At 45.6% G+C, this 15,883-nt stretch overlaps 1 protein-coding gene across 8 annotated transcripts in view; it reads left to right on the top strand.

The window, feature by feature from the left end:
• The window catches only part of SLC43A3 (solute carrier family 43 member 3), a 77,096-nt gene extending 62,097 nt beyond the window's left edge, over positions 1-14,999 (top strand). For all 8 annotated transcript variants that reach the window (XM_077320958.1, XM_077320952.1, XM_077320955.1 and 5 more), the window contains 3 exons: positions 46-232; positions 12,072-12,195; positions 14,249-14,999. In XM_077320958.1, the coding sequence (XP_077177073.1) occupies positions 46-232; positions 12,072-12,195; positions 14,249-14,407 (470 nt within the window). In that variant the 3' untranslated portion in view covers positions 14,408-14,999. The remainder of the gene's footprint in view (positions 1-45; positions 233-12,071; positions 12,196-14,248) is intronic.
• Positions 15,000-15,883: the final 884 nt, after the last annotated feature.

Here is a 15,883-nt window from a genome sequence, read left to right as displayed (position 1 = left end):
GGGTGCCTTGGTCTTTCATTGGCTGTGTTTGTGTCTTCATCTCAGGGGTGCTGGACTCTCTCGCAGACCTGCGCTCCTGTGTGCTCTCGCTGGCCATCACTGTGCTGCAGTGTATGGCTTTCTCCATTTGTGCCTCCATTCCAGTGCTGCCTGTGCAATATGCCACCTTCATTCTGCAGGTTTTGAGCCGCTCCTTTCTCTATGGAGGCAATGCTGCCTTTTTAGCTGTCGCGTGAGTAATGGGTTGCTTAATTAAAAGTGGTGAGGGAATTAGACATGGGGAATAGAGAAAGGGAAGGTCAGAAATGAAGAGGCGGGATGTACTGCTCATGATGTAGCTGCATAGGATGTTTAAAAAAATTTGAAGCTGGCTTCAGACTAAATGGTCTAAATGGTTACCTAAATGGTCATCTTTGCCCAAGTATGCCAACACCTAATGAAGAACACAACAGGCAGATAGAACTTTGTGCAAAAAAAAGAAAGAAGGGAAGCCAAGCCTCAAAAGCCTGGATTCTGAAGACCAAGTAAAGTTATATGATTTTTTAAATAACCAGATAGAAACAACTTTTAGACATGCTTGGCTGTCCCCCATGACGTCACACAGACCTATCTCAGCATGCAGGCATAGGGAAGTAGGCATATGGTAATCTCTCGTGGGTCATGCACACCCTTCATGTGTCACACATACCCATCTTTATCAGACATTCAAGCTTTTTAAGGTGTTAGTTCTGCAAAATTAACTTTCTAACATACTCCTTTGGCATACAAAAATTACATCACCAGACCTTTTGCTTGGTCAAAGACTTCTTGTCCCAGTAGTTTTTAGCACTTCCCTGTCTTTACATTGACCAAAATAACTTGCTGTGATAATACATGTTACTCTTGGAATGTATGATTAAATATTCTGCTCTTTTATTGTTATACTAGTAAAAAAGCCCATTGTATCCGAAATACAATGGGCGCTAGCAGGCTCTGCGAGCTGCGTATCGCCTTCCCCGGTGCTTGGGGAGCTTTTTTCCTCCCCCCCCCCTCTCGGAAAAAGCTCCCCAAGCATAATAAAGGGATAAAGGGCAATTTGTTTCAGTGGGTAAAATGTTGGGCTTGAAAATGGGTGGTGTCAATTTAAGTCTCTGTCATAAAGCTTTCAGTCTAATCCTCTTGAGAATTATCAGGCACTTGCTGCCTATAAAAATGTGAAGCAATCATTAATGGTAAATGAAAGAAAAGTTATACAGGCAGGAATCCTATGAGTGCTTACTGGCAAATGGATCCCACTGAACTCATTGAGAATTACTTCTGACTCCAAAGGCATAGGATGAGGCTGTTAATGTGTCATTGTTTGATCTGGCAGCTCCGAGATGTGTTACACAGCTGTTTACTACCAGTCAACTTGGAGGCTACATGGAAATCATAGCTGCTAAGGAGTGTGCAGCTGCATCATTAACGAATGTATAGATGTCAAACAAAACTGGTGCAACCCTATGTTGTGGGCATGATATAGACTGATTTGTTGGCTTCTCTGAGTTTACTGCGGTTCTATCAACCCTATGAACCCTAAGCCAATTCAACTCTCATTGCTTTGTCCTAAGGACCTGGAAAAAAAATCAGAGACCGCATAGTCATCATTAAGCTAGGATGCTGTGGCTGATGCTTGGGTTAGTTTGTATTGAGGGACATCTTCTAGTCAGTATTTGAAAAGTGATTGCCACTTTTGCATATGAAAGACGCACACTGTTGTGCATTAACCAACATGATTGTTGAAAGAAATGGAAGGAAACCTTCAGAAAATCTATGTTCTGAAGGATCTACCGGGCTCTGCTCAGTAAATATCTGATGACAGAAGCAGGCAGAGCCATATCTTGTTAATTTTGTGCCCAGAATAATATAAAGAATATAAATTGCACCCTCTACAATGAAAATATAGTTATTTCGCTAAAGAGGCAAATGCATAAATAACAATATTAATAACACAACGTTTATTTAGGCATGATATACTTTTTTTGTGCCCTTCAATTTTGTGTGCCTGAGGCAAATGTCTTGCCCTTGTTAACAGCTCTGAAAGCAGGGACTGTGCTAGACTGCAAGTGTGCAGGCATTAGGGCCATAGCCTTGGGGGGGGGGCGACAAAGGCAATGGCCCTGCCCCATCAAACAGCTTTGAAAGAGGTCACCTCATATGTTGTACCAAGGGCAGAATGATCTGCCTGGCACTGCTGAAGGCAATGGCAGCAGCCAAACAACAGACAGGTGAGCCAAAGGGCTTGTCCAAACAATTGAGCCAGCCACTTGCATGCCTCAGGACCAGCCTGCCCTGGGTGCTGCATGCCAGACAGCAAGCTCTCCCAGATGGAAACACCCGCTCACTGCTCTTCGCCTCCAGCAGCCACTACATAAAGATGTCACAGCCAGTGACAAAGTAGTTTACTGCAAACTCCTGCCATTTTCTTAGCTCATCCTGGGAATGGCATTCTGTCCGGCTGAAGTTCAAATGCACAATTCCAGCAAGGACTGAGGGCCCTTCCCTCCTGTCTTTGGGGAAGGAGTTCTGCACACAGCCTAGGCGGGTTGTGGAATGCAGCCTGATTATTGGTGACAGTGGTTGATTTCAGCTCATTTTCTATTTATATCCTAATTGGTTTGTAATTTTTTTAAAAAACGAAGAGTTGCCCGTCTTAGAGAGAAGCAATCCTGTGCAGTCATACTATAATGCAGGTAAAGAGAGGCTGGGTTGCCAAAGATGCATAGTTTAAGTTCTACTTGGAAGCAAATCCCATTTTATTCAGTGGAGCTTAATCTCAGGTTCTTAGATTACAGCCTCAGTAAGACTGACCTAGCCCCAAGGTTAAGCACACCACCTCTCTGTTGATTTTAATCGGCAGGTGACTCCTTCACTGCATGCAAATAGATCCTTATCCTGCTTCTGTGTAACAGCAACTTGAGGTTTAGACATTTATGGGCAATACAGTTTTAAGTTTCTTCCTTTGCCATCTGAAGCATCACCTGCTGATTTCTTCAGATCAAGGTGCTGTTAAAGGCAGAAGAGAAAACTGGACTCTCTTTTTCCCAATCTTTTGGCAACCCTGCTTTGGAACTGTAGGTTAAAAATTGGAAAGCTAAAGAGTCTTTTAGAAAGTTCAAGAAAAGACATTTTGGTTTCCATAAAAATGCTTCCCCGTTGCTTGGGGAGCTTTTTCCGAGAGGGGGGGGGAGGAAAAAAGCTCCCCAAGCACCGGGGAAGGCGATCCACGGATCGGCTTCCCCGGTGCCTGGGGAGCTTTTTTCCTCCCCCCCCCTCTCGGAAAAAGCTCCCCAAGCACCGGGGAAGGCGATCGACGGCTCTGCGAGCCGCGGATCGCTGTCCCCGGTGCCTGGGGAGCTTTTTTCCTCCCCCCCCTCTCGGAAAAAGCTCCCCAAGCACCGGGGAAGGCGATCGACGGCTCTGCGAGCCGCGGATCGCTGTCCCCGGTGCCTGGGGAGCTTTTTTCCTCCCCCCCTCTCGGAAAAAGCTCCCCAAGCACCGGGGAAGGCGATCGACGGCTCTGCGAGCCGCGGATCGCTGTCCCCGGTGCCTGGGGAGCTTTTTTCCTCCCCCCCCTCTCGGAAAAAGCTCCCCAAGCACCGGGGAAGGCGATTGACGGCTCTGCGAGCCACGGATCGCCTTCCACGGTGCCTGGGGAGCTTTTTTCCTCCCCCCCCCTCTCGGAAAAAGCTCCCCAAGCACCGGGGAAGGCGATCGACGGCTCTGCGAGCCGCGGATCGCTGTCCCCGGTGCCTGGGGAGCTTTTTTCCTCCCCCCCCTCTCGGAAAAAGCTCCCCAAGCACCGGGGAAGGCGATCGACGGCTCTGCGAGCCACGGATCGCCTTCCACGGTGCCTGGGGAGCTTTTTTCCTCCCCCCCCCTCTCGGAAAAAGCTCCCCAAGCACCGGGGAAGGCGATCGACGGCTCTGCGAGCCACGGATCGCCTTCCACGGTGCCTGGGGAGCTTTTTTCCTCCCCCCCCTCTCGGAAAAAGCTCCCCAAGCACCGGGGAAGGCGATCGACGGCTCTGCGAGCCACGGATCGCCTTCCACGGTGCCTGGGGAGCTTTTTTCCTCCCCCCCCCCTCTCGGAAAAAGCTCCCCAAGCACCGGGGAAGGCGATTGACGGCTCTGCGAGCCGCGGATCGCTGTCCCCGGTGGCTGGGGAGCTTTTTTCCTCCCCCCCCTCTCGGAAAAAGCTCCCCAAGCACCGGGGAAGGCGATCGACGGCTCTGCGAGCCACGGATCGCCTTCCACGGTGCCTGGGGAGCTTTTTTCCTCCCCCCCCCTCTCGGAAAAAGCTCCCCAAGCACCGGGGAAGGCGATCGACGGCTCTGCGAGTAACTTGAAGTGTGACATTCTCCCTAAATAGGTTATGCTCTGGGTCATTTTTTGGGTGTGTTTTTTTTGCAACACGGCTGCCACTTCTGAATCACAGTATTTAAAAGCCAAGAGCTTCTCCCTTTGCAGATAGTCAAATTCATGTGACAGGGACAGACACAGGATCGCCGTCCCCGGTGGCTGGGGAGCTTTTTTCCTCCCCCCCCCTCTCGGAAAAAGCTCCCCAAGCACCGGGGAAGGCGATTGACGGCTCTGCGAGCCGCGGATCGCTGTCCCCGGTGGCTGGGGAGCTTTTTTCCTCCCCCCCCTCTCGGAAAAAGCTCCCCAAGCACCGGGGAAGGCGATCGACGGCTCTGCGAGCCACGGATCGCCTTCCACGGTGCCTGGGGAGCTTTTTTCCTCCCCCCCCCTCTCGGAAAAAGCTCCCCAAGCACCGGGGAAGGCGATCGACGGCTCTGCGAGTAACTTGAAGTGTGACATTCTCCCTAAATAGGTTATGCTCTGGGTCATTTTTTGGGTGTGTTTTTTTTGCAACACGGCTGCCACTTCTGAATCACAGTATTTAAAAGCCAAGGGCTTCTCCCTTTGCAGATAGTCAAATTCATGTGACAGGGACAGACACAGGATCGCCGTCCCCGGTGGCTGGGGAGCTTTTTTCCTCCCCCCCCCTCTCGGAAAAAGCTCCCCAAGCACCGGGGAAGGCGATCCACGGCTCTGCGAGCCGCGGATCGCCATCCCCGGTGCCTGGGGAGCTATTTTCTTCCCCCCCCCCTCTCGGAAAAAGCTCCCCAAGCACCGGGGAAGGCGATCCACGGCTCTGCGAGCCGCAGATCGCCGTCCCCGGTGCTTGGGGAGCTTTTTTCCTCCCCCCCCCTCCGATCTGAGGAAAACCTCACCAGGCCCCGGGGAAGGCGATCGGGCAGCCTGACGCGTCGGAGGTGCTAGGAACAACTGCGATCCGCGCTTCGCGCGGCTCGCAGTTGCATGGGGCTGGGAATCGGAGGGACCAATCGGCAGGCGCTTTGCGCCTGCCGATTGGTCCCTCCGATTGTCTGTGCAGAGGAAGGGTCCAATCTGGACCCTTCCTCATCCCGGACACATCCCACCTCAGAACGTCTTAGAGCTTTATTTAGTCCGTGGCGCCCGTGGCGCCACGGGCGGTGTTAAGATAAGGATGGTGTTAGCTTTGCTAGCTTGGCCTTCAGTGTTATGTCTATGCAATGGCACAAGAGCCATTTTTGACCTTAGCATGCGTTTGCAAAGCTTCATAAAAATGGTGTGCATCAGGCCTTTTCTTTTGAAACCAAGACATAAACATATGTTTATGTTAAATTTGGAGTACATTGACTAAAATAGCAAAGCGTGATTAAGAATGCAATCATTGTTATGCCAACTTGTAAGAGTCTTCTTCATCCTCCCTCAATATAAGTCATATCCAAAGGACTCCCAACCTTTCTCTTGTCCAATATAATTACAAACTTTGACATTCTTCTCAATCTCTTCTATGACATTGCTTATGTTTCCCTGCATTATTTACATAGAAACAACTTTTTCCTCGTATCGCTGCACATGCTCCTCCTTGCTGTGCTACTAGGGCATCCAGCACTCTCCAGTTTTGTAATACCGCTTAAAATAATGAGGCTTTATCATAATATCAACCATATAACTGAACCACTTTTCTAATTCTTTTGATATATTTATTATTTCTTTTTCTAACTCACTAATTCCCAGCCTAGTAGGAAAATAAGCCCTGGCAAAAGCATGTAATCCTCTATTTCATTCTATCAATGGGGTAGTATTTCTTCTCTCCTGGGTGAGTCTGTACATGAAACTTCCCAGGTTTAAGGGTTGTGAGCTATTTAAAGTTTGGAGTTTTATCAGTGGTGGAACAAGATCTATGAAGATACATCCTCCTTTAAAGTGTGGGGGCATTGCTTTATATGGCGTCTCTGCAAAAATCTAATACATGTCTGGTTTCCAGAACAATAAAGACATACCCAATTGTGTCCTATTTTGCATTATTCTGTCTATAAGTCCTTCTGACTCCCATGTGTCCCATGTGTTTTCACTCTTTTACCTGCTTTCTGTGTTAATCCCTCCCTATGTGTATTGAAATATATTTCCTGAATCTAGGGATGGAAGGAGAACATCATATCTAGGCTAGAAATTGTTCAAAACGTATTCTTGAGGTGAATCCTAGTTTTACTTAGGGGAACTCCAGCTGCTCTGATAAGAGCAGGAACTGCCTTCTCTTACTGCCCAAATTCATTTTGCAATCTTAAAATGGTTGAAAAACTATAAGTCAGCTAACTCAAATTTAGCAATCAATTATTTAATATCATGCTATCTAAGGATTTGGCACAGCATAGCCTTATTAATAGCCTTTTCACATGGTACTCCATCCCTGACGACCTCTTAAACACCTCAAATCCTGCAAACAAAGTCATCATCCTGGTTCAAATTGTTTAAACATGACCATCATAGATCCTCTTATCTTTGTAAGATTCCCAACAATAATCGTAGAGCAGCTTTCACATCACTTTGCTTTGAATTGATGCCCACAGAAGTCTTGGCCGGCCATTATAGCTGTATGCTAAAAAAAATCAATGTTTTTGTATCTGTGGGGCACAAGCCCTGGAGTATCTACCCCACAACTTATTTGATTGCTTGCTTTATGCTCATCCCAGGGCCAAATTCCTTGATGAGATTTTATGCATTTCTAACCACCAATTTTCTTCTTATCTGACTGTGTTGACAGTGTTACATATAAAACCTCACTATTTGTTTTGGCTGCAAGAAAAATAAGGGCCAGTGCTGCCATTCTTAAGGCAGGCTCTTAACACCTTTGTATTTTGTACTCTTTTATGTTGTTTTACAGAGCCTCTTGTGGCCCAGAGTGGTAAGGCAGCAGACATGCAGTCTGAAAGCTTTGCCCATGAGTCTGGGAGTTCAACCCCAGCAGCCGGCTCAAGGTTGACTTAGCCTTCCATCCTTCCGAGATCGGTAAAATGAGTACCCAGCTTGCTGGGGGGTAAACGGTAATGACTCGGGAAGGCACTGGAAAACCACCCTGTATTGAGTTTGCCATGAAAACGCTAGAGGCCATCACCCCAAGGGTCAGACATGACCCATTACTTGCACAGGGGATACCTTTACCTTTACCTTTATGTTGTTTTACAGTATTATGGTTTTAGATTTTATGTCTTCTGGGGTTTTATTCTCCTTTATTTCTTATAAACTTGTCTTTTATATCTTGTAATGGCCAATGGCTAAATACAAATAAATAATACTGAATACTGAATATTTCCTGAATCTTTCCATTCCCTTGAGTGGTTAGTCTAAAACCACTGATACAATATACTCTGGTAGTGTTATTTGCCTTCCATATAGGCCAGAATATTTTGGCAATATTCTGATGGTATATATCGTAACCATGGTGCTGTTCCATTTTCTTTATAAAAGCAAACAACGTGAGTGAACGTATGTTGACCTTGTAGACAGGTATTCCTCTAGTTTCTAAAGTAACTACTGGAGAATCATCATGTCTAGGAGAATTATCAACCCAAACCCATCTGGTTGATATCCTTGAATACAGAAAAAATGAAATGTACATGGACTTGCCCATGTTTCCAAGGCATGGCCAACAGTAGATTAAGTTGGTGTTTACTGCCATCTGTTGGATTGCTCTTGGAAAGGAATGTGTTGGCATGCTCTGTATGCTGTTTGTCAGCAACATTTATCAATAAGGGAAACATGGATTTCGTGCTGTCTTGTTTACAAGTATTGTGAAGGCAACTGATTTCCATAGGAAAAAAATTATCATAATTGACAATCTATTCAAGGTGTATATGGAGGCCACACGAACGTATCTCTAGGGGGTGAAACCAATACCCCCAAATTGGGATCTAATTCCCATGTGCCATAAGTGATGGCAGTTCTTGACTCACAGTTATTTCCAACAAAAATGATTTGATCCCAGAATTGGGAAACACTTTAGAACTGATAGCACTCCTGCTGTCTTTAGATGGCTCATGCATGGGCAGTTTCCATGTGTGCTTGCACAGAAAAACACTTAATGAATATCATTTACTGGTAAGTGCAACAATGTTTTCTCAGAATCCAGAGGACACTTCCTGGCCCAAATGCAAATTTCCGTATTTCTTGCCTTCTGCTAGACTGAAGACTTTTTTGTTTTGTTAGGTTGTTATTGTTGTTATGTGCGAAGTCGTGTCCGACCCATCGCGACCCCATGGACAATGATCCTCCAGGCCTTCCTGTCCTCTACCATTCCCCGGAGTCCATTTAAGTTTGCACCTACTGCTTCAGTGACTCCATCCATCCACCTCATTCTCTGTCGTCCCCTTCTTCTTTTGCCCTCGATCTCTCCCAGCATTAGGCTCTTCTCCAGGGAGTCCTTCCTTCTCATGAGGTGGCCAAAATATTTGAGTTTCATCTTCAGGATCTGGCCTTCTAAAGAGCAGTCAGGGCTGATCTCCTCCAGGACTGACTGGTTTGTTCGCCTTGCAGTCCAAGGGACTCGCAAGAGTCTTCTCCAGCACCAGAGTTCAAAAGCCTCAATTCTTTGACGCTCGGCCTTCCTTATGGTCCAACTTTCGCAGCCATACATTGCAACTGGGAAGACCATAGCCTTGACTAAACGCACTTTTGTTGGCAGGGTGATGTCTCTGCTTTTTAGGATGCTGTCTAGATTTGCCATAGCTTTCCTCCCCAGGAGCAAGCGTCTTTTAATTTCTTTGCTGCAGTCCCCATCTGCAGTGATCTTGGAGCCCAGGAAAATAAAATCTGTCACTATCTCCATTTCTTCCCCTTCTATTTGCCAGGAATTGAGAGGGCCGGATGCCATGATCTTTGTTTTCTTGATGTTGAGTTTCAAGCCAACTTTTGCACTCTCCTCCTTCACCCGCATCAACAGGCTCTTTAGTTCCTCTTCACTTTCTGCCATTAGAGTGGTATCATCTGCATATCTGAGGTTGTTGATATTTCTCCCTGCAATCTTGATCCCAATTTGTGACTCCTCTAATCCCGCATTTCTCATGATGTGCTCTGCATACAAGTTAAATAGGCAAGGCGATAGTATACAGCCTTGCCGAACTCCTTTCTCAATTTTGAACCAGTCAGTGATTCCATGTTCAGTTCTCACTGTTCCTTCTTGACCTGCATATAAATTTCTCAAGAATTTGTTAGGTATTCCCTCAGTAATCCCTCCTTCATGGCCAATGTCTTAATTGTTCTAATTCCTTTGTATTTTGCCTTTGGTTTTAATTGATCTGTGGGGGGTTTATTTGAGGGGGGTGGTTTTAATAGCTTTTATTAGACATGTTTTAATGTTTTAATTTGTTAGCTGCTAAACTCCTGCAAAGGAAGAAAGTTGGGATATAAATTTTGTAAAATAAAATAATATGTTGGAGCTAACTATGAAAGACAGGAGAATGAGGTAATTTCCACCAAAATAGTGACACATATTATGATTCCAATTGCGCAATCATATATTGCAGCTTCTGTCCCCTCCTCACCTCAATGCTGTCGTGCCTTTTATAGCTGCTATATCGCACGTCTTCCCCTCTTCAGCTGTGGCTTGAAAAGGCAGAAGAGAGAGCAATGTGTCTTTTACAGTCCTCTCATCAGCCTGTCAATCACTCTAAGCGACCAATCACATCCCAGCAAATCCGGATGGTGTTTAAAACCGGATTTTTTAAAATGAATTATTCATTGCTATAATGTATCATATATGCATGTGTCTTTTAAACACACTCCAAAAATAATGCATTTTCAAGTTTTGGCAAGAAGTCACTTCGAGAAGTCACATGTTTATCTTTTCAATTTTTGGGGTGCCATTACATTTGAGAAGTCATGCTTCTGTAACGGCCTTGAATGTGAGATGCTTGTTTGATTCTATAGACTTGCCTACAAGTATGTCTGCCTACGCATTGATCTGCGTGTGGTGCCATTTTTAAAAAGAAAAAATTAGTCCTGCGCACAGGAGCACGAGAAAGGGAGGTGGGTGCTAGGGCAGGACAAAGCCGTGCAGACTATAGCGCGTTTCACCCTCCATACTTTCTTTTGGCTTGTTGAAGGCTGGTTGCTCTTTGGTCGCTAGCACTTTTTAGGGTGGTGAAATCCACTTTTGGTGATTCCCTGAGTCGCTAGTTAAAATGGAGGAAATAGCGAGCCAGCAGCTGGGCAGACTCTGAATGTGGGTGACGCCATGTGGAGGGGCTGGAATATGCTGCCTACATGAGGGGGCTCTCCAGCTACATTTTAAAGGTGCTGTAATGCCCTGAATTTTGTCCTTTTGCAGTTATTTTAAGCTGACAGCACTGGGGAGAAGTGACTGCTATACTCAGTCAAACAAACTATAGAAAGCAGATCAATCTTCTATGAGTGCAAAATTTGGCCCTTTCATTCTTGTGGTATATGAGAGGGTAGATGAGCATCTCTTTCCTGGTTCAGTTGCATTAAAATACTGCTTTTTTCCTGAAATAGTTTACTGAATTGAATCTGTTGAATGCCCCCAAATCTGCGGCCTCTGTTGATGTTGAAGTGTGGTTGCCATGAAATATTGATGCAGATGCTGCAAAACAATGTTCTGCCCTGTTTCTTGACCCTGCTAAACATGCAGCTATGACAGCCCCTTTCCAATTCCCTTCCTCAAAGGCAAGATTTCCCCTCCATTTTTCATTCCCTCCTGTGACTGTGTGGCCTTAGTGATTTCTTTTCTCTTTTCCTGAAGAATTTTGTTTTTCCCACCCTGTCACAGTGTAATATTTTGGCTGCTTGCTTAGGCCAGGAACCTGAGGGAAGGAATGGGAGCCCCCTTTAACTTATGTGACTTAAATAGCACTTGAAGTTTTGGTATTCCAAATATTTTATCCAACATAAAGGGGAAATCAGAGATAAAATTCCTGAGGTTACTGAATAGAGATAACTCTGGTAAAATCAGTTATATTTCAGGCTAGTCAGAGTTTCTTAACATGTTCAGAGTTATCTTTCTGCTTGAGAGGCTTTTGTTCCAGGGTTTTCCAAACACTCCAGCACACCTTTTTTAGTGTTCCCTGACCCTTTTGGTTCCCAGAAGGCTGGCATACTCCTTGCAGTACCTGAACCCCTTCTCTTGAGATACAAGTACTTATATTAAGTTTTTAACTGACTCTTAAGGTTTCCATAGTTTCTAACCACATCAGACCTGAGATTTCTGCACTCTTCAGAGCTAACTCCCTGTTTGACTGGGTAGGGTATTTTCTTCTCTCTCTAGATCTTTTCTTTCTTTCCTTTCCTTCACCCAGCTTTCCCCCAGTTCTCCTGTCTGTGTTAAACTGCTCTCAATCAGGGCTGAATTCCAAAAGTGTAAGTACGAAACGCTTATCAGCTATGACTGTTCAGAAATAGCTCTCTGCTCAGCTGATGCTAACCAATCAGATCTCTTAGAACAGCTGGACACTCAACACTTTCTGGCTCTGAAGAATTAACCTTCCCCAGTCCTTTATCTGTTTACACAGTCCTTGTAACCTTTTAAAGGTGCAGTTTGTCACAGCAGCATCTGCTCTCCTTTCTCCTCTTGAGGAAAAGAATTCAGAAGGAAAAAGGGCAGAATGGGAGGTAGAGAAGGGGCAGAACAGTGGCAGGTCTCAACATGGGGAAGAGGTAATTTAGAGAAGTCATTTCACTTTCACCTTTTTTTCTTTTCCTTGGCAGCTTTCCTCTGGAACATTTTGGGAAGCTCTATGGTCTTGTGATGGGACTCTCAGCTTTGGTGGCTCTTCTGCAGTACCCCTGCTTCACCCTCATCAAAGGCCCTTTGAGAGGAGATTCCTTTTATGTGAGTTTCTGAACCCCATGGATTTTGCTTCACTGTAAGGCACTGAATGGTGTGCTCAGAGTCATGTTGTATGAGGGAAGTGCTCTTGGAGAGGCAGTGTCTTGGTCCACTGTAGACAGAAGGTTTTTTTGACTATGACTTTCTTGCTTCCCCTCTCCTGCTGCAGCCCCCAGTGGCCACCTTCAGTGCTGCTCTTGGGGAAAAGAAATCTTTAAGGGGGCTTTTTGGGCTGCAGTGGGAGGAGGGAATCAAGAAAGGTATACTTTGTGGGTGGAAATCCTTCTGCTGTAGAAACACTCTGGTGGATCCAAGCCCATGTCTTGTGATGGCCTTAGTAAAGACCTTCCTGTGTCATCTTGCCACACAAGGCTCAGCGGGAGAAGTCCCATTCCACTGACTCTGACAAGAACACTACTCTCCCTTTTTAGTCTGCATGACCAGAAAATAGGGCCAACATGAACTGTGGTGTTGGTGCTGCATGAATTGTCAGGGGGGGGGGCAAGTCTCCACAGCCATATCAACTTAATTTTTAGGATTTTTGGCATAAAAATAGAGCCAATTCCATGCAGGCACTCCCATGGGCAATTCACAATCTCTCAAGTCTTATTTTGTCTATTAATGGATGTCAGTCGTGGTCAGCCTTCCAGGCAGATCTTGAGACAATAAGTCGAATTAAATCTGCAAAGAATAGTACACACTGAAGGTAATATATAACCACTTACTAATGATCCCCAGCTCCCAGCAGACTAATGGTCCCCAGCTCCACTGGGTTAACTCTGTTGGCAAATGGCCATACCAGATCCTCAGACTAAGCTTCAGGGGCTTTTCGCACCGGGATCTTTGTAGCAAATTGGTTGCTGAATGAAAAATCGCCATTTAAAATAGTGGAATTCGTCGTTATGCATACCTGCATTTGTAGTGGAATCCAGTTGCGTTTTGTAGCATTTCCCACAGGCTTCCGGTCTTGGCAAAAATCGCTAGAAAGGAAGCGCTCTTGCCAAGCTCGTCCCGCCCCAGGCCGTCAAGCAGCCAATGGGCAGCCATTAGCATGCTCCCAAACAGCCCCTTTCCCTTTTAGAAAGTTTTTTTTAAAAAAAAAACCAGACCCATTGCAACGAATCTGTGCTGATTCGTTGCAATGGAGAGACCCATCCAGCTGCCTGGTGTGTTTGAGCTGTCATTTATTCGTTGCCACGCTCCCTCCGAGTGAAACCCCCCCCCTCTCACGGGCCCGATTTTCGGCTGAATGAATGTGTAAAAAATAAAGGGAAAATACATCAGCAAACGGGCTTCTCTTGTTTGTGCTTAGTGACTGAAGGGGAGGGACTGAAGCCGGGGAAGCCTCTAAACAGAGGCTCGCTGGTGCGTTTATCCCCGCTCGCTCGGAGAAAAAAAAATGGCGATCGCTTCGCCGGAAGATCAGAGGAGAGAACCAGGGGGAGGGACTTTGTAGAAACCACAACAATGTTAACGCACAGGTCTTTTTCGCTAGTGTTGCAGATTGGTTGCAGGAGTGTATCGCTTTCCGGAGGGTGAATCCACTTTTGGGGATTTCCCTGAAAGCGCTACAAGGAAGCGCTTTTTGCAGATTGGTTTCAGGTGTGTGGCAGATTGTCAACGACGTTGTGCATAACGGCAAATCAGTAGCGTTTTCAATTGGCAACCATTGTGCGATTTTGAAGGTGTGCGAAAAGCCCCTCAGAGTTCCTGAGGCCAGTGACAGGAGCTAGAACCCGGCATCTGGAACATAGCAAGCAGAAAGCAAGGACTGCTTTGTTGATCAGGGCAAAGGTCGAATCCATGTTTCTACCAGTCCCAAAGCTTTCACATTGCATATTGTTTCACTGCCCTGCTCCTTTCTGCGATCAAAGAAGGTTCTAAGGCCCAAGACATATTGACTTCCCACAACAGGCTTTGCCATTGTCTCAGATCCTGAAGTTTCTGGTTGAAACTCCAGAGTCTTTTAATAGTAACAGCTAATAGAGCCCTGTATAAGGGAAAGTAGGTAGAAGCTGCAGACCTGGTTTTATTTTGTCTGCTTCTTTTCTTTCAGGTGAATATTGGTTTCATAGTGTTAATGCTTCTGGCTTTTGTCAGCCCTTTGGTGGTGTATTTGGAGTGCAAGCGACGGCAGAAGGAAGAGGCTACGCCGCACAATTCAGGCTCTCCAGCCTTGACTGCAGGGAAGTCAGGCCTGGAATCTTCCATCTGAGCTCTTTAGAATACAGATTTCAGGAAATTATATTAACAAAAGGGAACTTTGAGAAGACCTGAATGGGAATAGAAGAGCCAGGCGGAAGAAAACTCCTCATTTTCCAAGCCTCGCTCCCCACAACCCAGGCCACAACTGGAAGGAATGTGCTTAAGCACACATAACTCCCTGTTGGACAACAGACTCAGTAGGTCAAAAATAGAATTTCTATTGCTCCCTTTTTGTATAGCATTATTTTTCTAGAATTAAACCCATATTATATTCCCCCAATGTGGACTTTTGAGGTGTATTATCAGTACCTTAATTTTGCTCTTTAATAGAGCTGTATCTGTGAACTGTATAGAAATAGCAGAGCAAAAGCTAGTTCAGATTTTCCTATTAGAATTTTTAATGGGTCAGAAAGAAGCAATGTTCTTGAAATAAAGGTCTTAATATTTTTGTCTCAACGTTTTTTAATTGAAGAAAACATCTTACATTGGCTTTTGATTTTTTTTTTCAAAAGGTGTGTTAATTTTGGTTTCTAAAAACCAAAGTGTGTGGCAGAGCTTGAAGGGAAAACATTTGGAATAATAAAAACTATTTTGTAATACAATTGTGTTATTTTAATCCCTTTGGAGATAAGTTTTGGTTTTGTTAATGAAAATTGCCCCAACTGGAATACAGAGTTCTAGAACACTATCACTTATATGTGATGATCACATGCACACAACCTGATGGTGTGAATTCCACCCTACATGAAAGTGGGTGGCATGACAGCACTTGGAAGTCATCCAAAGGAAGAGGAGATCAAAGAGAAATAGATAGCTACTGTGACAGGTACCCGATGCTGGGTCTCAGTATTCTCAAGGCAATATCAGACATTACAGACTCTGTGTCCCCCCACATAAATTGCTGACACATGTGTTCTGGGAGCTCCTTACACACAATTTAATTCACAGGTATGTGGGGCCTGATTTAGATTGGGACTTCGGCATTTCACACTGATGCCATGGATGGCTACTTGAGGACTGATGAGTCATTTTCTCCTGGAGGTGGGGTTGCTTTCCCACTGAAGGAATAGGTTAGTAGCTTGGGGATGCTGCTGGGTCCTGGCCTATAGTTGGAGGCTCAGATTTCCTCAGTGGTATGTAGTGCCTTTAATCAGCTTTGCCTGGTATGGCAGCTGCAACCATTGCAATGAAAGCACGATCTGGTCGCAGTGATCCAGGCTTGAGTACTGTAATGTGCTTTACAAGGAGCTGCCTTTGAAAAGGGCCAGGAAACTTCAGCTTGTACAAAATGCAGCTAGCCAGGATATTGGCAAGGGCAGGATCCAGGGACTGTATCACACCCATGCTGTTATCTGTTTAGGACACAATTTGGAGTATTTAAATGGCTTGGGGCTAGGGTTGCCAATCTCCAGGTAGTGCCTGGAGATCTCCTGGTATTACAACTGATCTCCAGGCCACAGTTAATCTGGAGAGCATGGCCACTTTG

Source organism: Paroedura picta, chromosome 2 (assembly GCF_049243985.1).
Source record: "Paroedura picta isolate Pp20150507F chromosome 2, Ppicta_v3.0, whole genome shotgun sequence".
Lineage (NCBI taxonomy): Eukaryota > Metazoa > Chordata > Lepidosauria > Squamata > Gekkonidae > Paroedura > Paroedura picta.
Note: the sequence above shows the minus strand (reverse complement) of the source record. Positions and strands in the feature narration are given on the sequence as shown.